The sequence below is a fragment of the Drosophila obscura genome, unplaced genomic scaffold (assembly GCF_018151105.1).
Source record: "Drosophila obscura isolate BZ-5 IFL unplaced genomic scaffold, ASM1815110v1 contig_25, whole genome shotgun sequence".
Taxonomy (NCBI): Eukaryota; Metazoa; Arthropoda; class Insecta; order Diptera; family Drosophilidae; genus Drosophila; species Drosophila obscura.
Window position 1 is genome coordinate 2,990,545 of NW_024542812.1, and position 22,203 is coordinate 3,012,747.

Here is a 22,203-nt window from a genome sequence, read left to right on the forward strand (position 1 = left end):
ATCCGAAAATCGAAATCTGTGAAATGGATCCATTTTGTCCCATTTTCTTCGGAATATTTACGGTGATACGGTATATGGTGGTGTTTATATGCCCATACATTCTTAGGTATTCGTAGAGGTACTATTGTTTTTCCCATAAAGTCTTGTACTCAGTCTGAAAAAACACCCCCCGAACAGAATCAGGGTTGATATTCGTATGAAACCGACAAAAAAATGTTCGGTCAAAAAATGTTTCTTTGGGTTCTGTACGGACGGCAGTACTCAGATCAATAAAAAAAGAGAAAGACGTGTGAAGCCTAGTAATCAGATCCGAAAAAACACCTCGCGAACAGAATCAGGGTTGATATTCATATGAAACCGACAAGATATTTTTTCGTTCAAAAACTGTTTTCTATGCTCTATACGGTGGCAGTACTCAGATCAACAAAAAATAGGTCGGTATATACTGGAAAAGTATCCGAAGTATTTGCTTGTTTTTTTGGTATGTTTAGACCCACCTCGAAAATTATATCAATTTGATATATTTTGCCAGCAAACACGAAGCAAACATTGCAATAAGAGTACACAAAACCAAATGAAATATTTTAATAATGAAGACATATATAATCTAAATATTGCAGTGTTAGTCTGCTGATAGTCAGACACATTACCTTGCCAATAAAATGTTGGGAAGCCCAGGATATGCCTGGGGAGGAGCGACCCCAGCCGAAGAAGTGCATTTTATTAACTTTAAACAAAACCAAGCAGCGGTCTGAGCAGTGTAACCGTTCGGAATGCAGTGCAAACCTCTGGTCACACACTGGTCGCTCGAAGAATATATGACATTTGTTTGCTGGCAAACAGTTTTTGGATCTGAGTACTAGGCTTAAACACCTCGCGAACAGAATCAGGGTAGATATTCGTATGAAACCGATAAGAAATTTTTTACGGCAAAAACTGTTTTCTAGGCTCTGTACGGAAGGCATTACTCAGATCAACAAAAAATAGGTCGGTAGATACTAGAATAGTACGGAATGGTATTTGCTGGTATTCGTTAATGGGTTAAATTTTGTTTGTGAATGTATGTAAATAAAAGGTGTATATACCGTTCCATATATGTATATTATTTAATATATACAACTAAAAACCATATTTTTAAGCTCTGTAAGCATTAAATTATGAAATGTATTAACTATTCTATTTTAATTTAAAAATCGATGTTTGAGAAAAATCATCGATGTCTGCGACTCAAACATCGATGTTTCTCCAGCTCTAGCAAAAGTAGCATACATATACATAGCATCATTTTTTGGTTGAATTAAATTTATTGAAAAAAGGCAAGGACCATACAGATTGGTTGTGTTAATTGAATCGACGAACCGAACCAAACGATTAGAAAAGGTATCTTATCTGCATTAAGTATAAAATTTAGGAAGAAGCGGCCAAAGACAGCCCAACCATCGCACATAAAATAAAGCAATTTCTTTCAATTTAAAAACAGATAAATTATGAGACTTACAAACAAAATAATATCCGGACTTAAATAAAAAAAAAAAACACAAATCGAAAATTGTACTCCGTGGCATTGCTTTAACCGGCGGCGCGAAAAATAATTTTTAGGCAAAGCACGCGTGCGTTGGCTAGGCATCGATTTTCCGCATAGCGTATTAAGCATCAGAAACAGTGCAGCGCAGGAGATAACCGACTTCTTAACGCCTTGTAAAACAAAATTGTTTATTCTTCGTTTTGTAAGCAGAAAATATTTTATTACACAAAATGGGTGCTTACTTGTCGCATCCGAAGACGGAAAAATCGTCTACGGATGAATTGAATGATTTGCTGGTAGTAGGTGCCAGTTCGATGCAAGGCTGGCGCAACAGTCAAGAGGTAAGGATGTGCGACATTTATTAAGTGCAAGTGCTAAAAACTGACAATTACTGATATATTTCAGGATGCTCACAATTCTATTTTAAATTTTGATATCAATACATCATTGTTTGCTGTTTATGATGGTCATGGTGGAGCCGAGGTAGCCCAGTACTGTGCAGACAAGTTGCCAGAGTTCCTTAAAAACCTAGATGCGTACAAAAAAGGTCAGTTCGGACAGGCACTGAAAGATGCATTTTTGGGATTCGACAAAACATTGCTTGATCCACCAGTAGTAACCATACTAAAAATACTAGCCGGTGAACATAATTTTGTCGATGGGGAAGATGCCGAAGTGTACGAGGAAGATGAGGACGAAGATTTAGCTGAGTTACACGAGGAGAGCAATTTACCATTGAACGAAGTACTAGAAAAATATAAAGGACTTCCGCAAACCCACGAGTTAGTCAGGCTAAAAACTGAAGCGGAGGGAAATTTTAAATTACAAGCGCCTTGTTTGCGTGGTCGACGCGCTGCAGCAGTGGCTGCCGAAGCTGCTAATAAGGCTGTAATGGATCCCACAGCTAAGCCAGAAGGCTCTTCAACCTCAGCTGCAGCAGCAGCTGCTGCTTTTTCAGAGGTCTCTGGCCCGAGTCCCAGTCATTCCAAGGCAGCAAAACTTGAAGATGAATCAGCAGTTACTAGTAGTAGCAGTTCCAGCGCCAACAAGAGCATTAAAGATTTAATAAACAGTGAAACTGTCGCAGATAAAACTGATAAAACTAATGGGAGCAGTTCATCTTTAAAGCTCCCAACAGATCAGAATGGAAGTGTTACTTCATCTGAGGTTATAGAAGCTGTCGACACAGTATCCGAAGAATCTGTAGTATCTCGGTCTACCGACATCGATGACGCGAAAGAAAATGGTAGTTTGGTCAGTTCAACAGGAACCAAACCTGAAGTCTCCGTCATTTCATCAACCAGCAAGGAATCTGAAAAAAATACAAAAAAACTCAATACTGCACAAGACGATGAATCCACGGATGATGACGCCGACTACGATGAAAATGCTATAATCGAGGAACCCGAAGTAGCAACTGCGGATAGCTCCGATGAAGACATGGACGATGGGGCTGAAAACGACGACGACGATGATGAAGACGATGTAAGTTTTTAAACATATTATTTTACTTGTACTAATTACTTTAATTAAAATATCCCATAGGACGATGATATGAGCGATGAAGAGGAAGCAGATGAGGATCAGCTAGCTAATGATCAGTTTTGCGCGAATATGATTGAAGAGCCTGGCAAAGATAGTGGATGTACTGCTGTTGTCTGTTTGTTGCATGGCCGTGATCTGTATGTGGCAAACGCGGGTGACTCACGGTGTGTTATATCCCGTAATGGTAAAACAATTGAAATGAGTCTCGACCACAAGCCAGAAGACGATGAGGAGGCCACACGGATTGTTAAAGCTGGTGGACGTGTTACCCTTGATGGTCGTGTCAATGGTGGCCTAAATTTATCTCGAGCCCTTGGCGATCATGCCTACAAAACAAATTTGGAACTTCCAGCTGAGGCACAAATGATATCCGCCCTACCAGACGTAAAGAAATTAATAATTACGCCTTCCGACGAGTTTATGGTGCTGGCATGCGATGGTATATGGAACTATATGTCTAGTGAAGAAGTCGTTGATTTTGTCCGACTGCGACTAAACGATGAAAATAAGAAGCTATCTAACATCTGCGAAGAGGTAACATGATATAATATTTCTACTGTCATTACGTTATCAATAACAATCTAAACTCTTAGCTTTTTGACAACTGTTTGGCGCCAAATACTATGGGCGACGGAACTGGTTGTGATAACATGACCGCTGTAATTGTCAAGTTTCAGCCTAAACTTCAACAACTGCTGACATCTATTAATCCATCCGAAACGGAAGATGTGTCATTTAACACCGGCCAGGAAAATGAGCAATCTGCAGTTCTCAAAAATGATGATAATGTGTTCAAACGCAGTGCTTCGCCAGATAACGCGCCAGAAGCTGATCTGGATGAAACAGCCAATAAATCGAAACGTTTAAAGACTGAAAGTGAACTAGAATCGATGGACTCTCCTGCGGACGAAATAAGTGGTACACCATCAATAGTGGAACAGAAGGAATGCGTCAGCATCAAGGCAGACAGCGAATCTACTGTCGTCTCATCGTCGTAAAAACTATTATTGGATTCAAGCAGTAGAAAGTGCACGTAAATTATGATTATAAATTAAAAAAAGTTACTTTTTTATTTTTTCATTCACTCTTGAGCTCTTAGAGTTTGAGCTAATTACCGATTTTGGGAAAACATTTTAAAATTTTAACTGCAGGTGTATACAAAAAAATATTTATTTGTACACATACATTCTTATTTTAAAAGATAAAAATTTTTGTTGTTGTATTCTGCAACTTAACATCATACACAAACATTAATTTCCCTAAAATGAACATCCAATATTAATTCATATTCATAAATATATTCATAAAAACTATTATTTTTTGTTCGTTCTTTCGTTGTTGGATCTAAAGCCTCGTACTCAGATAACACTCATTTTTTGCTATCGTATCGTATGAATTCGATAGGAAATCGTACCCGTTTTTCGCGAACTAAATTTTAGTTGGTGAAATTTCGCGATGATATATAAAATAAATATATTTGTATTCAATCTTTCGCTAGCTAACTGGCAGGAACAAGAAAGAGAAGTTCCTGCCAGATAATGAAATAATTTTCGTCAGTAAACGGAAACTACATGAATCAGTGGCCGGCACGCACACATTCACATGTAGTGCGTTTCTGTGCGTAGACAGCAGGCAAAACGAAACATTGCATTGATGCAACCAACCACTGTAATACACGTGTACGCACGCGGCCTCGCAGTAGCAGCTCCATTTCCTATAGAGCTAACCTAGAGCCTGACCTAGAGCTAACACAGCATGAATCCACAGTATCTATTAACTCAAAGCTTATCTCATTCCTCTGCAATGCTTTCGATCATTGGGAATTCCCTCAGTCCCAATCGGTGATCGCTGAGTCATAAAAAAGGGGCGATCACTGCGGATAAAATAAAACGAGAAGAAACGTGTGAGTCGCTTCTGGGTACGCGACTCTACTTATACCCGTACTCAGTCAGTATATTCATTTTTAAGCTTAAAATTATTTAGAATATCAAAATTAAAAAAAAATATTTACATTTTTTTGCTACATCTGTTATCTACATCTACATTTAAAATGTATATTCTACATCTAATATGTAGATTTTACATGTTCCATTTAGATTCTACATCTCCTCCGCTAAGGGTTGCTCGCGCACTGAACGCGGCAGAGTGTGCGAGCGAGAAAGAGGTAGGTAGCGGGTTTCTGGCAGGAGGGGGCGGAAAAACCAACAGAAAATTAATTTCTTCATTCTGGCTATATTTATGATCCGATCTAATTCAGATTCGGCAATCTGGTAGATATGGCATTCTCTACGATACTGCGTTTTTAGTTTTATCGTATCTTTAAAAATGTGCCTGCCACAGATTTTCGTCCTTTGTGTGGGCGGAAGGGGTTGGAACGAAATTTTGAAATACACTTGTAGCAGTGTGATATCACATGATCCTGGAAACCAAATTTGGTTGCCCTAGCTCTTATAGTCTCTGAGATCTAGGCGCTCAACAAGACGGACAGACAGACAGACAGACAGACAGACAGACAGACAGACAGACATGGCTATATCGACTCGGCTATTGATGCTGATCAAGAATATATATACTTTATGGGGTCGGAAACGTTTCCTTCTCTGCGTTACACACATCCACTTTTACCACAAATCTAATATACCCCTTAACTCTTTTTTGAGTACGGGTATAAAAAGTAGCCAAACTGTGAAAGTAAGAAATCAGAATCACTTTGAAATCAAACCCGAAAGAAGAAGAAGCAGAAGCACAGAAAATAAAATATCGGGCGGTTAAACTGGTTAAATTTAAGAAATATGCCATTAGAGAGACTGATTAAAAATGTAAGAGCTACGATGGCAACAGATTAGAAAATATACCTTGCAACGCAGCCTTCTCAGATTCGCATCGGACCCGTTTTCACGATTAGACGATACGTATGTGGTTTTTGTGATTATCTTCTCAAACTGCTAATTTATTTCATTACAATTAACAGTTTTTGGTATCGCTATGCTTCTCTTCGTGCTGCCATGGGCCTGCGCTTAGCCGAACAGGGTTTTTAAACATAATTGCAATGACTGTAATGTGTAGAAGTGTTAGTTCTGTTTGACATTTTAAAGCACTGCCACCTGGTAGAACTACAACTGGTGGCAAATGATTTCGCAATTTGCCCAACGAGAACGCGAATGTTTGAGGTAAAAGAAGTTTTACTATTACTACTATTTCAAAAAAAATAGAATGCTTTCAATATGTGCAATATAAAATACTAGAGCCCTGCATGAACGAGCAACCGAATCGATTCGCTTCGTCCTATTGCATTGAATCATCTCATAACTTCGAATCGTACGCCCAAAACGGACCGAACGAATCATGTCTCGTAATTTTTACTTTGTCAGATCCGAACAGTTCGGTTTTTCTCTCTCTTCTACTCTCCACTTGATTTTCTGGTAGAGAGATCGAGAAAGCAATACAAAAATTTTCTGATTTTTTGCTTTGCCCTCGGCCTGAAAATATTTATTTGTGTGTGTGCCTTTGTGTGGCTCTGTGCAATATTGTTTTACATATGTACATGCAGAACATGTGCACGCTACAAAGGAAGTTTTCTTCGTAGTATGTTTTGAATCAGTTTAGAGCCATGCGAACGAAGCTTGCTGATATTGATTCGCAGTGCTCGGATTCTGTTTTTTCGGTGATTCGAATCTGACTGAAGGCATGATTTGTAATGATCGAACGCATTGAAGGGGCATGAGTATACTGTGATTTTATGAATCATGTGGATTCGTGCAGGGCTCTATTAAATACCTTACTCCGAATCCGGCTTATAAAGGTGGCATTACTGTTCTAACTTCGAAAGTCCGAATCAAACAAGGTGGCACTCTCGAATGCCCGCGGAATCGTTAAATGAAAATTCAGGCAGCGTATTGAATAGCGATTTACTAAAATGCTTATTTTATTAAATTATTGTTGTGAGGTCCTATTTCAGGCTGAGGTATGCATCAGTCTGCCCAGGGTCCGCTACAAGAAAATTTTGTAGTTTGTAGGTGACTTCAGGTGTCGGGCTGGATTGAAAAATGCAGTAGACAAGCGAGAAATGATGATGCGAGAGTTTTTGTTTGCTGGTTTCTTGGTTTTATTCAGTATTCTTTTTCATTCACTTTAATTCTGCTAGTGCAGACACTGCGTAGTGCAGTGTCTTGGGTGTGTGACTGAGGGACTGCCTGTGTCTTGTATTCGGGCTGATGGACTGCCTGTTTTTTCGGCCGATCTTTGCCCTTTTATGCAGCTGGCGATCGCACCTGAGACCCGGAAATAATGGCTTATTGCTAGCTTAAGGTTATTGGGTAACAATAATTGTGGGGTGTGGTAACTAGGTCGAAGCTTGGTGCTTCGTTGACAATTTTGAGTAGGTCGGGGTGGTTTTGCTGAGGCTGCATCCCAGAAGGTGCAGTTGGGAATTGGGTATTTGGTGTAAAAAAATGAGTTTTCGCTAACTCTGCATGGCGGAAGTTGAGTGGTAAGTTGATGACCTGAGGCCGAATGGTTGCGAAAGATCGCCAGGAGGTGAGTGACCGAGCATTTTGTGCTATCTTCGCTGATTGCGAAATAATGCAGATTTAATTTTAATTTTAATTTTTTAATAATTGCGTGCGTTGCATAAGACTATTTTATTTCCGGAGTTGCTGACACACCGCTATTTGTGGAGAACCATGGTTTGTTAGCTCTATGTATATCAGTTTGATTGTTGTCTCCGGCCAGCGTGGATGCGCTGACTCTTCGCCGTTTGTGACGAGACATGGCTAGAACCATGATTCGTTACATTGTATTTATTTTATTATTATGCTTATTTATTAACTTGTATAATGTCAAAATATTTGGATAAGGGGTAATCACCCATTAAAGATCCTGTATGGGAAAGTAAGATTCGAATTGTTTGAGTGTGTTTTATCAGGGGTGCCACAGAAATCACTTCCTCTGGAATTTCACCTCAAATCCATTTCGCGGTGCCACGCACCGATTTTTTAACGGAATCATAATCGCGCACAATTTATCCAGCGATTTGATTAAATACAGCCATAAAACACACCTAAAACGATTAGAATCTTACTTTCCCATAAAGGTTGTTCAATTGGTGATTAACTGTCATCCAAGTAATTTAACATTATACATGTTAAGCTAATAAAATAAGCATTTTAGTAAATCACTATCCACTGACTGAATTTTCACTTAACGATTCCGCGCTCAATTCGCTGGCGTCCGAGTGGCCACCTTGGGCGTTTCGGACTTTCGAAGTTAGGACAGTAATGCCACCTTTTTTAAGCCGATGTCGGAGCAAGATATTTAACATTAATTATTTTGAAAGCATTCTGTTTTTCTTTAGTTAAGCATTAAATGAAATACCTCATTGCAGTAAAACTTCCTTTACTTGTGAAAACATTTGTAGTCAATTGCAGCTCTAACAGGTGGCATCGCTTCAAAATGCCAAAACAGAACTAGCACATTATACACATTAGTTCCATTGCATATATGTCAAAAGACACTTTTCGGCTAAGTGCAGACCAATGGTAGCACAAATAGAAGCATAGCGATCATTATACCAAAAACTATTAATTGTAATGAACAAAATTAGCAGTAGTTTGAGAACACAATCACAAAAAACACATACGTATCGTCTGAACGCGAAAACGAGTCCGATGCGCATTTGAGAAGCCTGCGCTGCAAGGTTTCTATTTTAATATGTTGCCTCCGTAGCTCTTCGCTGGCCAACAGTCCCGCTAAAAGGATTTTTATTAAGTTTAACATAAAATTCAGATGTCTGTTTTTGTTTAACAGCTGATTGCTGCCATGCACAAAAACTTGCCAGACAACTGCTAGATTCGCCAAGTACATTGTTTTGTTTGACGCGCACGAAATGGGATGTTTTTTTGCTTCGAAATTATAAAAGTACACCTTTGAAAAATCAATTATTTTATATTATAAAAGAAAAAAATTAAAAACCAATTGTTTTGATATGATAAAATTAGTAAAGCTGCGAATGAACCCTATTCGAACTAAATCTTGAAAGTGTCAGCCCTAGCCTTAGTTCGAATTTGGTTTGTAAAAATTCTAAGAAATTCTGTGTCACATCGGAAATTTTTAATCGGAAATCCTTTGCGCGGATTTCCAGTTTACTAGTGATTGCTTTGGCACCCCTGATATACATATTTCAGCCTATCCCGCCTTCTTTGGGGAAATCTGCCATAAAAATGGTACTGTGTTTTATCCGATCGATAATTTTCAGTCTTTCAATTGAAGTTGTAATAAAATTAAATAGTAATTTATGGATCATACGCGTTCACCAGAACTTACAACATGATGGATAAGATCCATCATTGTTGTTTTGGTGAACGCGCCAATGTGCAAAGCAACAAGCGGGTGACTTCGGGTTTCAGCTTTCTTTTTCGCTCGCTCTCTCTCTCTCTTTTTCGTGCTTTCAGGCACATGTTCCTGAAATTTTCCCATACATATGCTTTTTTACACTTAGCCGCATCATTGGAAGTTCAAAAATCAAATTTTGGCGCAAAAATATTATGGTTCTGCAAAAGGTATAAATATACATAAAATCCTTAAATAAAATACTTTAAACTGATTGTATTATTTTCATACGACATTTTTGTGACCCCTGAGGCCATTAACACACTGCTGGAGAAGAACTTCTATAGTTTTCATGGTTTAAAGAAGAACTCCCCAAACTCTACAAAAAACTGTATGAGAATAATAAATAAATATGAAAATCAATTCTCTTTGTCTGGACGTTGATATGCAATGACTGCACCATCAAGTGGCCCTTGCGACACCAAGCCGAAGCCTGTTACGCGCGGAACCCAGACAGAAACCTCTATTTTGTCGTTGTCCTGCATAATTTCGCTAATTTGCCACAATTTGCTTAATTTCTTCGTCATCAAGCATATAAATAGGCCCTTCTCAAGACGCAAAAACCTGCGCATATTAACGCATTTTCTACTACATTCCGTCTATTCCGATATCGATAAATATCTTTTATGAGAATATAATAACAAAAATTAGGGCAAAAACATAGTACATTTTTTTCTAAGAAAATAACTATGTTGCTGAATTATTTATCTATTCTTAGGTATTCGTAGTGGTACTATTATTTTTTCAATAAACTATTATAATAAGGGTAGCATATCAAAATGTTATCAAGCCGTCTAGAAGCAGACTTTAATGGGTTAAGTTTTGAATGTGAATGTATGTAAATAAGAAGTGTATATACCGTTCCATATATGTATATTATTTCATATATACAACTAAACATCATCTTTTTAAGCTCTGTAATAATTAAATTATGAAATTTATTAATTATTCTAGTGTAACTAAAAACATCGATGTTTGAGAAAAATTATCGATGACTCAAACATTGATGACATCGAATTTTCTCCAAATACCAAATACTGCCTTTAACCAAAACTTTTTCAACTTTTCGTCTTGACTGCTTACACATTATTCGTCAAAATTGATCCGTTAACGTTTGATGATTGTGCGGGCGTAAGCAACGCAAGAGATAGCGTTTGCAGAAGCTCTAAACAAAAGGGCGTTGCACAGAAAGATATAGCTGGATGTATTGAAGACGACCTGGGTCCTGCTCTACAAGACAAAGTGATTTTGGAACCTGTGGCAAGTAGCCATCAACTTGTGCTTCATGCCAAGCAGTCTGAAGTCATGTCCGGTGATCAGAAAGTGTTGTTAAAAGGGCATTCATCTCAGTATGTCAAGCTTAATGTTGGTGGTCGCTTGTATTATACTACGATCGGCACACTGACAAAACATAATGATACAATGCTAAGCGCTATGTTTAGTGGACGCATGGAGGTGCTAACTGACTCAGAAGGTATTTAATATATGTGTTTATTTTGAAATCATTTCGAAATATATGAAAAATTCGCATTGCAGGTTGGATATTAATAGATCGCTGTGGAAATCACTTCGGAATCATTCTTAACTTTTTGCGCGATGGTAGTGTCCCATTACCCGAAACTAACAAAGAAATAGCTGAATTGCTTGCAGAATCAAAGTACTACTGCATTACCGAGCTTGCCATGTCATGTGAGCGGGCATTATATGCACACATTGAGCCAAAACCTATTTGTCGCATTCCACTTATAACTTCGCAGAAAGAGGAACAACTTCTTATCAGCGCGTCTTCGAAACCGGCTGTTATATTAGTGGTGCAACGACAAAACAACAAGTATTCATACACAAGCACATCCGATGACAACTTATTAAAAAATATTGAACTTTTCGACAAGCTCTCCTTGCGCTTCAATGAACGTATTTTGTTCATCAAAGATGTTATAGGACCAAGTGAAATCTGTTGCTGGTCCTTTTACGGGCACGGAAAAAAGGTTGCTGAGGTGTGTTGTACTTCTATAGTGTATGCAACTGATCGAAAACATACTAAAGTGGAATTTCCCGAGGCACGTATTTACGAAGAAACACTACAAGTGTTGCTATACGAGAATCGAAACGCTCCTGACCAAGACCTAATGCAGGCCACGTCTTCCGTACGTGTAGGGGGTGTCAGCGGAACTAGCATGCATCAGTATACAAGTGACGAAGAGGAAGAGCGGACTGGACTAGCGCGATTGCGATCCAACAAACGAAACAACCCTACATGACATGCATAGGTTTTCATTTATCTTAGTTTTGATTGCTTTGCCTAGCCTACTAGTTTAGCTCTTACTTCTGACTTCTAGCGTCAAAATATGTATGTATAATACGTGATCGGAAGACGCATGCATTACTATAGAGATTAAATAAAAATTAACCTTATCTGAAACTGTTTATAAATACATAATATTAAAAGGCCCATCGCTTGTCCTATTGTTTAAATACATACATATAAATATCCTTGATTCTCTATACAGAATAATGTATGTACATGTATGATATACGAGTATGTATGTAAGGGAGAGGGCCCGGTTGATGACACCGTTTTGTTCTTGCCTCATAACTTTTGACCAATTACATATTACACAAACATGTATACCAATTTAAAGCTAGAGGTGTTAGGTAACTGTCAGTGAAATAACTAAATATATTCCTTCGTATAGAAAAATGCTATCAAGAATTTGCGGAAGCGATCTTTTTTCGAGACAAAAAAAATAAGCCCTGTTATGTGACCCCTGAGAAATCCACTAAAAATTAATATAATACGATAGGAAATCACAACAAATAACGACAAACTAAAAGTTTATTTATTTAAAGAGCCTTACTGGCATAAATAATAAAGATGACAGTAGTGAAGTAGCTGGCACGCATTCATTTGTTACATTCATTTCATTTAATGGAGCTTGCGGCGGTCAATTTCCTTGGAATTTCCTGATCATCGTCAGATAGAGCCTTGGTGCGCTGAGTTCATGGTTTAGATGGAATTTTCTTGGTGCGCTTAGTGGAAAGTTTGGCTATTGTTGCCTTCCGTCCACGCTTTTTCTGGGGAGAATGGTAGGTAGCTAGCATTGACATGGATGTGACACCATTGCCAATGTAATTTTTTTACAAATTATTTTTATTTAAACCAAACTCAAAATCGGAAATAAAACTAGATGGAACGTGTGAGTCGCTTCTGGGGACCCGACTCTACTTATACCCGTACTCAGTCAGTATATACATTTTTGAGCCTATGATTTTTAAGAATTTTAGAATTTAAAAAAATTATTTTACATTTTACATTATTTTTTGCTACATCTACAATGTATATTATACATCTAACATATAGATTCTATATGTACCATTTAGATTCTACATATTCTCCGCTAGAGGGCGCTTGCTCACTGAGCGCGGAATAGCGCGGGCGGGGAAGAGAAGGAGTAGTGGTTCTCTTGCTGCAGAAGGCGGGGAAAGCAACTGCAAATTAGTTTCTTCATTCTGGCTATAATTATGATCCGATCTGATTCGGCAACCTGGTAGACATTGTCATTTTCTACGAACTGCGTATCTTTAAAATTGTGCCGGCCACAGATTTTCGTAAATTTTAAACTTTGCTAACTGACTAGCTGGAATAATAGAGATGGCCTTATGGGAAATGGCTGCAGTCAGAGCGAGAGAAATATATGCGCCAACCTGGCTTTCCAGTTAAGCTGGGAGCAGCGATTAAAATTTTCCAAACAACCTTTTCTCATGAAAGTTACTCTGGTCAGCCGTATCCATACAGTTTACCAAGGTTGAACGGAATTTTCACCCCCGTGTTAAATGAAAGCTCACTGCTTTATGATCTTCGACTAGTTAGGCCGGTGTTTTCACCAGGTCCTGACGGAGTTCCCGGCAGTGTAATTAGGCACTGTGCCGACGCTCTGTGTGCTCTGCTTAAGCTATTCACCCTATCCATTAATGCTTCAGGGTTCCCCCTGATCTGGAAGGAATCTTTTATTATTCCTCTTTATAAGAAAGGTAGTAAGTCTGACGCAAAGAATTTTGGAGGTATATCTAAGTTATCGCTATTCCTAAAATGTTTGAAAATATTTTAACTACGCACTTGCAACATCTCTGCAATTCACTAATATCTCCATCTCAGTACGGATTTATAAGAGGACGATCAACAACCGAAAATTTATTAGAGTTTACCTTTTGATCTTTAAAGGTTGATGATCTTGGTCTAGTGTCTAGTTTAACACCCCAAGATTTAGTTTTCTGAACACATTTCTACCATAGTAAACAAGGCCATGGGCGTGCTTGGGTTTATATATATATATAACGAAGACTCTCTATATCTCGCTTGTTCGTCCGATTTTAGAGTAAGGCTCTTATGTATGGTGCGACCAGTACAAAGTACACCACGACCGTATAGAATCAGTCTAGAAAAACTTTTTACTTTTTGCTCTGCGTGGCCTTAACTGGGAAGCCGGTGTGAGACTGCCACCCTCGTGGATTGCTTTTAATAAACCTTCCAACCTTAGTTAGTCGTAGAAAAATGCTTGGTGTGATTTTGGGCGTAGATAGCCCTGACTTGTTGAGCCGCTTAAACTTTACGATTCTTATTAGATCTACTAGAAACTTTGTAGATCAAATTATTCCTTGCACGAACCATTTAGGGTCCTATAAGTGCCTTAAGTGCCCGGCCCTATGCTCGGACTTCAATTCCCTCTACCATATAATATCCACCACTAATTCCCTTCCTCTTCTTAAATCTTAGCTTCTTAGCTATCTTTGCATGTTAAGCTCTAATTTTCCTCGAATTTTAGTCTAACACCTATCTTTCCTGCATGCTCGCAATCGGTTCGGTAACACGCGTCGCGAGACATTCGGCAGCGCCCCTCGGTCGGTTGGGCGGGAGGAGTTGTTGCGTTTTTGCCTGGGTTCCGCGCGTAATAGGCTCGGTTTGGTCTAGCATGGGGCCACTTGATGTTGCAGCCATTACATATCAACGTCCAGACAAATTATTCTTCGCAGTTTGTGCGCTCAATTTTCTTTTGATTTCCACAAAGCGATCGAGCGCAGTCTGAATTAACGCTCCGTTAGCGTTTTTCGAACTTATTGGTGGGGCTTGTCGCAGTGGGTCGACAGTATCGGGCGCTGAGCAATTGCAGTGGATGTTGTCGTTGTTGTGCTCGAAGACACAGTTTGTTGTTGATATTAGCGAATCGTTGGTTAAGCAGTACGAGTCGGGGGATGGTCACTGAGCACTCCATGACCCACTTTGCAATGCAGGGGAGAGAGAGCGTGCTCTCTCCTCTTTCACTTGGTTACAGTGCTTGTGCTCTTTACCGAGCTAGTGCTCTCAAGCGTTGACAATTTTTCTATTATTCATTATTACACGAATGGATGATATTCATGGGCAGCACGAGTACTAGTACCCATGCATACCCCGAGCGCTTTTTCGCGAATTAATTTACGATTAATTTTAATGGCGGAGCGATAGCGACGAGCCTCCCTCACAGCGGCTGACGAACGCCGAGAAAGAGAAAAGCACTAGCAAGAGCATAAGCATAAGAGTGACGGTGTATTAAGAGCTGTTCCATATACTCAACTGCACTTTGTGCTGCCATGGGCCGGCGCTTAGCCAAACGAATTCGTTGTCTATGACAACGAAGTCTTGACATAACAGAAAATGTTTATATGCGAGAATGCTTGATGTGACGGTATACCCAAGTTAAAATCGATTGTTTTTGTAAAAAGATATTAGTTATTAAAGTCAAAATGGAGGAATTGAAAAAATTTGGATTGTTCATAGACGATATCTACAGACTGCGAGTTCAGGATCCCAGCATTGCCACTCAAAAAATAGAGCTGAGACACGAGTGCCTGGAATATTCAAGAAACCTTCTAAATTTTAAGAGACTGGTCCATGACTTCTATAAAATATCAAATACATTTGCTAAAGATGTCGAAGTGGAAAAGCTGCGAGCGATTGGGACGCAAAACCAACTTAAAACAATGTCGCAACAGCGGCAAGCTGAGCAGCAAGTATGTCAGAGCAAGATTTTGGAACAGACAGTCAATCTAGAGCGTTTGAAGAGCGAGTACCAGTACTTGCAACGTACAGAAACGGAGCAGCAAGAAATCATAAATAACTTTTTATTGAATCAATAAAAAAAGTGTATAAAAACATTTAAACTATACGTTTTGCATTTTTTTGTAAATTTTCAGCTGTTCGATGCTTACGGTAGCAAACTAGACTACATAGAGGAACATTAGTTTTGGAGCAGGAATATGTCTTACGATTTACGCAGTCACTAATGCAACAAAACTGAGGTGGTGGCGGAGGGCGCGAAACTTTCGCTTCCATGGGAAACTGATGACCTGGAGGTACCAAGATGTAGGCACCTTCAATAGTATTAATATATGTAAGTTGTGGGTATGAAGGCTTTTGTGCTTGTTTGTTGCGAACGCCAGAGCGGTGTTTACTGCTCTCCTGTTTTTTTAGCAAGCGATCCATGGTTTTTTGTTTATCTTTTTCTCGCCGCTCGTCCGCCTGCTGCTTACGTTTTTGCGACTTTAGAGCTGCTTTTTGGATTTCTTCCGCGGTTTGAGGTTTTTCCTTTTCCTTATATCCACTGGGTAGTGCAATTAGTTCTTCGACAAATCCAATCATATTACTATCAGCATCTTGTGTCCGTTCATACATAGCTCGTTGACGAGCCGTCATTAATTTGGGGTCTTTAATCTTTTTTAACTCTTCGTCGACATCGTCTAGCTTTCCAGTTTCAATGGCATTAAGCCACCGTTCTTCATCGCTAGAAGTATCGCTGTTTCGTCGCCGTTTTATCTTTTTCATTGCATTGTTGGGCGATGTGGAGGCCTGAGCTGATTTTTTTGTGCACGCAGGTCTTGTGCGGATGTTTACAAATTCAAGGATATTCACATTGCGAGTCTGGGCCTCTCTATTTACAGAATGTTCCACCAGCGCCAAAGATTTTGGAATCTCTTGACACGGGGCTGGCGTTGGCTCGATGTTGAGTGCAAGACTTTCCAAAGATGACTCTGTGGGAGAAGCAAATCTTGCTGGCTTCTGACGTTTTGACCGTTTTGAGCGTCGATCTTAAAGTATTTAAAGTTAATAATAATATTTACATGTTGAAACATAAAACAATTACTATTACCTTCAATTTTCCCCATACTTTTGAGATAATTAATTTACTTGCAACAAAATCCCATCAGCTTTTAGACAAATTGAGGATGGTATGAAACGATTTTTTTTTCCTGCCACCATGTAGAAATAAATATATTCAAGTTGTTACTTTTTACGTTCGAGTAAGGGCATTCCCGTAAAGGTTGAGACACTGAACTATATTGCCTGTTATATGGGCTATCTACCATCTAACTGGTAGGTTTGCGAGACCAGCAATAAAAACGAGGTAGTACAAGCGACATACATATATGTATGTATGTTAGCAGATCAGCGGAAGAATTATAGTTTGTATCATAACATAACATAAAAACAAGAACAACCATTTATCATTGTGTCTCCTCCTAAAGGCTAGTAAATACACAGTTTCGAAAAAAATGTTTGCTAGCAAAAAGTGCTATATATTTTTCTAGCGGCCGAAAGTAAACAGGTCAGCATATCTGGTCTGGTTACACTGCTTAGTCAGCTGTTTTTTTTTGCTTACAAATTTGGTTAAAGTAAACAAATTAAATTAAAATTAAACAAATTAAAATTAAACGAACCTTTCTGGCTGGAATCACTCTTCCCCAGGTCTTCCCTGAATCCCGCATTATTGTATTGGCAATGGAATGAGTCGAGCTATGAACAGCACCAGTTGGCGAGGCTGCCCGTGCGACTGACGGGACTCGAATATAGATAACATGTTTTGAAGATCATAATTGGAAATGGACAAAAGTAACTTTATATACATACAAAAAAAGTATAATTAATTTATAATCCTTGGGATTGGCAGCTCTTGCTGTGCCAGAGGAGTTACAATCAAAATGTTTGTTTTATATTCATAAAAATTAATACAAATAATAAATAATTAGGGGTGCCACAGAAATCACTAGTGAAAAGGCAATCCGCGCAGAGGACTTCCGCTTAAAAATTTCGCCATGCCACAGAATTCCAAGGGATTTCATATTTCTTAGCATTTTCACAAACCAAATTCGAACTAAGGCTAGGGCTGACACCTTTCAAGATTCAATTCGAATAGGGTTTATGTTGCAGTTTTATTGATTTTAGCATATTAAAACAATTGGTTCTTATACCCGTACTCAAAAAAGAGTTAAGGGGTTAAGTTAAGGGATGTGTGTAACGCAGAGAAGGAAACGTTTCCGACTCCATAATGTATAAATATTCTTGATCAGCATCAATAGCCGTTTCGATATAGCCATGTCTGTCTTGATGAGCGCCTATATCTCAGAGACTATAAGAGCTAGGGTAACCAAATTTGGTTTCCAAACTCATGTGATATCACACTGCTACAAGTGTATTTCAAAATTTCACACAAAGGACGAAATTTTTTTTTTTTTATTATTACGGGATTTTATTTATCGAATCTTCCCTATTAGAGACTTACGATAAGTATACAAATCTTAGCCTAATATATTTATTTAATTATTTACACTTAATTACTTAGAGTACGTCCCTAGCTAAGTATTATTGCTGGGTGGGAAGGTCTCTTCGCCGGAGTCGTGTATGGCTAGTGTGCCAAGTTAAAGACTGCGCAAGTCTATTAGGATGGGCTTGAAGCTTGGCCTGGTACTTTGCTTTCACTTTGGCAATTTCATCTTTAACTGATCCTACATTTAAGTCTTTATGGATATTTTCATTCCGTATGTACCATGGTGCCCCAGTGATAGTTCTTAGTATCTTCGATTGAGCTCTCTGGATTATTTCTAAATTACTAACGCAAGCATTTCCCCATAGCTCGGAGCCGTATGTCCAGATGGGTTTGAGAACTGCATTGTACAAAAGTACTTTGTACTCCAGTTTTAGTGGTGAACGGGTGTTTATTAGCCAATGTAAATTACTAGCTTTAAATTTAAGTAGATTTCTCTTCGCTTCGATGTGCTTACGCCAAGTAAGCCTTCTATCCAGATGAACACCAAGGTATGTTACTTCGGTGGTTTGTGGAATGTTGATATTGTTCAGACATAATGGAGGGCAAGTTTGTCTGTTTAACGTGAAGGTGACATGCTTGCACTTTTGCTCATTTAAATGTATCCGCCAGTCTGCTAGCCATTTTTCTAAGGCCACGAGATGAGATGATAAGTGATCCGTGGCCCTTCTTGGGCACTTGGAGCGACTTAATATGGCAGTATCATCAGCAAATGTCGAAGTTGTTGTTAGGCTGTTTGTCGGTAGATCTGCTGTGAATATGATATACAGTGTCGGTCCAAGCACGCTGCCTTGCGGTACACCAGCTTCAATTGGATGATATTCAGAGAGGAAATCTTTGCATCGTACTGCGAAACTTCTTTGCTGTAGGTATGACTCCATTATTCCATGGATGTTCTGTGGAAGTAATATTTTGATTTTGTGGATTAAGCCATCTAACCAAACGCGGTCGAAAGCCTGTGCGACATCCAGAAAAACAGCGGAGCAATACACCCGTCTTTCAAATGCATTTCGTATCTCAGAGGTTATACGGTTTACTTGTTCAATGGTTCCGTGTTTTTCGCGAAATCCAAATTGGTGAGTCGGGATGGCACCGTTGCATCAACGCGTTGATGTGTAGGTGTTGTTTGATACGATTCAGGAGCAGCATTTCAAATATCTTTGATAGGCAAGGCAGTAGGCTGATAGGTCTATGTGATGATGGCTTGGACTTGTCTTTTCCGGCTTTATGGATCATTGTGATGACTGATTTCCCCCATTCTTGGGGATAATAGCCCCATTTCGTCATGCTGATGAATATCACAGTAAGGAAATACACTGCACAGCTCGGCAATTCTATGATCATTTTAGGGGAGATGAAATCGTGGCCCGGAGCTTTCTTTTGCTTTGAGATTTGGTCTTTAATGACCCTTGTGACTTCTCCTGATTGGAATATGATAGGCGGAGTAGCTTCGGGATGGTTGGTTGGTGGGAGCACAAAGCTATTTGTTTCTGGGTGTGGTTTGAAGACGTTTTTTAGATGGACGGCAAGCGGTTTGGCAGGTGATTCTCTCTCGATTGGTGGGCATATGCCTGATTTTGCTTTCCACAGTGGGAATCGTTTGCTAGTTGGGGAGAGTTGCTCCATATAGGATATTTGAGCTCGGTTTTTTTCATCTTCTAGGGCTATGCGTAGTAGGTGGTTGGCTATTTTTAGCAGCTCTTTCGATGCAGGTGAACTGTGTGCTTGCCACTCTCGGCGAAGCCTTCTTTTATCGCGTAGCAGCACTTCACTGTGCCTAGAAATACGACTGCTGTTGGAATGTTTATTTGATAATAATATTGGTGTTGAGTGTTTTGCCGCCAGTGACATTGAGGAAACCAATGCTTCGACTGACCTATCAATGTCATCTTTACAATTAATGTTTGGGCAGCTATCAATATGAGAGCTTATGTACTTCCTGTATTTGAGCCAATCTATTTTGCTAGAAGTTAGAAAGTGTGGGCGTTCCGAAAGCTGTGGATGTTCGTAAATGTGAAGTAGAATGGGCGAGTGATCCGATGATAGATCTGTTAAGTGATCTACATTAATCTGAGCTTGCAGCACCCTTCGTGTAACTGCAAAATCAATCAAGTCGGGTTGCTTGTTTGGATCCGTGGGCCAATGTGTGGGCTTGCCCGGAGAGATAAAGTCTAGCTTTTTTCGTGGCGTTATTATAGAGTTATATTATAGTTGTCTTCCTTTCGGGTTGGTAAGTCTAGATCCCCAATGGGTGTGCTTGGCATTGTAGTCACCAGCTGCTATAAATCGGCCACCTAGTGGGTCGAAGAATGTTACAAATTCTGTTTCGGAAATGCAGAAGCGTGGTAGGCAGTATACTGCGGCTAGGTTTAGGTAGCCGCTCTGAATTTCACTATGAATTGCTGTTGCCTGTAGATAAGGTGTAGAAAATGAAGGCAATGGGGAATGCCTAATGCGATTCTTGATCAGAACGCCAGTACCTCCATGTGCCTTACCATCGGGATGATTTGTCGCATAGAAGTTATAGCCATCGAGGTGAAAATAGTTTTTATTTGTTAGGTGAGTCTCTGATATGAGCATGGCGTCAATGTCGTGTTGAGCGAGGAACTGTAAGAGCTCGCATTTGTGCTGAGAAATGCCATTTGCAACCCAGAAACATATATTTAGACAGGACATTTAAACAGATTTCTGTTTGATTAGGAGCTCCAGGAGGAGATTTTGGTTGCGCATAAGCTCCTGCATCGTTTGTTGTATTGCTACCATTGTATTTGTTATAGTTACCAGCATTGACTCAATTCCACTAGGCAATTGGGATGGATTAGCAGGGGTATGTTGGGCAGAGATTTCTGGGATCTGATTTGATGCCTGATTCTGCATTATTCCAGCTGTGGTTGGTTGAAGTGTCGGCTTAGAGACTGAGGCGTACGACCCGTTGTTGTAACTTAACGCCTGAGCAAAAGAAACTCCTGGAGTCGTAGTTGATGGTATATATGTTAAGTTTTGTCGGACGACCGGGTTTAGAGCTGCAGTTATTTGTTGGTTTAGGCGATTTTTCAATTCTTTATAGACAGGACAACCTCTATAGTTGGCAGTATGGTTTCCCCCACAGTTGCTACATTTTTTGGCAGATGGGTCCTCCTTATTTACGGGGCAGGCCTCAGTGAGATGAACATCACCACAGGCAACGCAGACTGCCCGTAGAGTGCAATAGGTTTTCGTGTGTCCATATTCCTGGCAATTTGTGCATTGGACCGGTCCATTTCGTTTGTGTGGTTCCTCAACGGTGATCCTACTGTGCAGTAGGTATTGAAGCTTGTATATTGGGTGAACTTCAAGCCCTTATCGTTAAGTCCATCTATTATCTCATTGATTGGGACTGTTGGTTCGATTCCTGTGATAACCACTTGTAATCCTTTGCTACTTTTAAGTTGGTAGGTGTAGTAATTCATTTTTTCATTTTCGAGGTATTTCGCAACTGATCGATAGTTTTGTTCGTCATTGACTTGTATTTTTGTTTCATTTATATTACCCCTTTTTATGTACGTGACATAGAATGTGTTTGCGCCAATTGTATCAGTTATTTTTTTGACCAGTTCAGCACAATTTGCCTGTCGAACATAAATAGGTGGCGGTCTTAATTTTTTGGCCTTGGGTGTTTGGGTGATCTCATCTTCATTTGGGACACTTAGTATCTCAAATCTATTGTTTGCTAGTGCCTTATGTGGCACAGTGTTCTCGGTTATTTTAGTTATTTTAGCTGCATTGTTGTTCTTCACAATTTGTGTGCTCAATTTTCTTTGCAGGGGAGAGAGAGCGTGCTCTCTCCTCGTTCACTTGCAGTGATGCAGTTTTTGTTGGTACTGCTGCCTTTGGCGAGCGTATAGAGAAGTACGCGTTGTTTTTTGCTTGCGAGAGCCGACGCTCGTCTTGTTGTTGTTGCCGGGCTTGGCTCATGGCTTTGGTTACAGTGCTTGTGCTCTTTACCGAGCTGGTGCTCTTAAACGTTGACATTTGTTCTTTTCTATTATTTCTATTAGTCTTTATTACTCGATTGGATGGTATTCATGGGCAGCACGATCACTAGTACCCATGCCTACCCCGAGCGCTTTTTCG

The 22,203-nt window shown here is 39.5% G+C and overlaps 4 protein-coding genes across 6 annotated transcripts; 3 read left to right on the plus strand and 1 right to left on the minus strand.

The window, feature by feature from the left end:
• The first annotated feature begins 1,246 nt into the window (after positions 1-1,246).
• On the plus strand, positions 1,247-4,150 carry LOC111071398 (probable protein phosphatase CG10417). 3 transcript variants are annotated; one of them, XM_041594293.1, is made up of 5 exons: positions 1,247-1,380; positions 1,481-1,866; positions 1,931-3,010; positions 3,071-3,604; positions 3,664-4,150. In XM_041594293.1, exons 2-5 carry the CDS (start codon positions 1,756-1,758, stop codon positions 4,066-4,068), a joined length of 2,130 nt encoding a protein of 709 aa, XP_041450227.1. In that variant the 5' UTR covers positions 1,247-1,380; positions 1,481-1,755; the 3' UTR covers positions 4,069-4,150. The 3 variants fall into 3 exon arrangements, with proteins under 3 accessions (XP_041450227.1, XP_041450229.1, XP_041450228.1); XM_041594295.1 differs by having other exon boundaries at positions 1,733-1,866; XM_041594294.1 differs by having other exon boundaries at positions 1,736-1,866.
• Positions 4,151-10,676: 6,526 nt separating this feature from the next.
• LOC111071350 (BTB/POZ domain-containing adapter for CUL3-mediated RhoA degradation protein 3) lies at positions 10,677-11,306 on the plus strand. Its single transcript, XM_022362636.2, has 3 exons — positions 10,677-10,931; positions 10,994-11,146; positions 11,215-11,306. Coding segments are annotated over exons 1-3 (324 nt in total). The 5' UTR covers positions 10,677-10,762; the 3' UTR covers positions 11,217-11,306.
• A 3,657-nt stretch (positions 11,307-14,963) lies between these two features.
• LOC111071371 (intraflagellar transport protein 20 homolog) lies at positions 14,964-15,639 on the plus strand. The gene has a single exon (XM_022362670.2). The coding sequence runs from the start codon at positions 15,236-15,238 to the stop codon at positions 15,626-15,628; it is 393 nt and encodes a 130-aa protein (XP_022218362.1). The 5' UTR covers positions 14,964-15,235; the 3' UTR covers positions 15,629-15,639.
• Positions 15,600-16,746, minus strand: LOC111071370 (INO80 complex subunit B). The gene is made up of 2 exons (XM_022362669.2): positions 16,639-16,746; positions 15,600-16,576 (listed from the first exon to the last, which is right to left on the minus strand). Exons 1-2 carry the CDS (start codon positions 16,652-16,654, stop codon positions 15,648-15,650), a joined length of 945 nt encoding a protein of 314 aa, XP_022218361.2. The 5' UTR covers positions 16,655-16,746; the 3' UTR covers positions 15,600-15,647.
• Between the last annotated feature and the right edge of the window lie 5,457 nt (positions 16,747-22,203).

Excerpts from the sequence above, each read along its gene's own strand:
- LOC111071350 (XM_022362636.2), top strand. The coding sequence starts at position 10,763 with ATGTCCGGTGATCAGAAAGTGTTGTTAAAAGGGCATTCATCTCAGTAT. Across the intron at positions 10,932-10,993 it reads GGTGCTAACTGACTCAGAAG|GTTGGATATTAATAGATCGC; the intron begins GTATTTAATATA and ends TTCGCATTGCAG.
- LOC111071398 (XM_041594293.1), top strand. The coding sequence starts at position 1,756 with ATGGGTGCTTACTTGTCGCATCCGAAGACGGAAAAATCGTCTACGGAT. Across the intron at positions 3,011-3,070 it reads ACGACGATGATGAAGACGAT|GACGATGATATGAGCGATGA; the intron begins GTAAGTTTTTAA and ends AATATCCCATAG. Across the intron at positions 3,605-3,663 it reads TATCTAACATCTGCGAAGAG|CTTTTTGACAACTGTTTGGC; the intron begins GTAACATGATAT and ends CTAAACTCTTAG.
- LOC111071371 (XM_022362670.2), top strand. The coding sequence starts at position 15,236 with ATGGAGGAATTGAAAAAATTTGGATTGTTCATAGACGATATCTACAGA.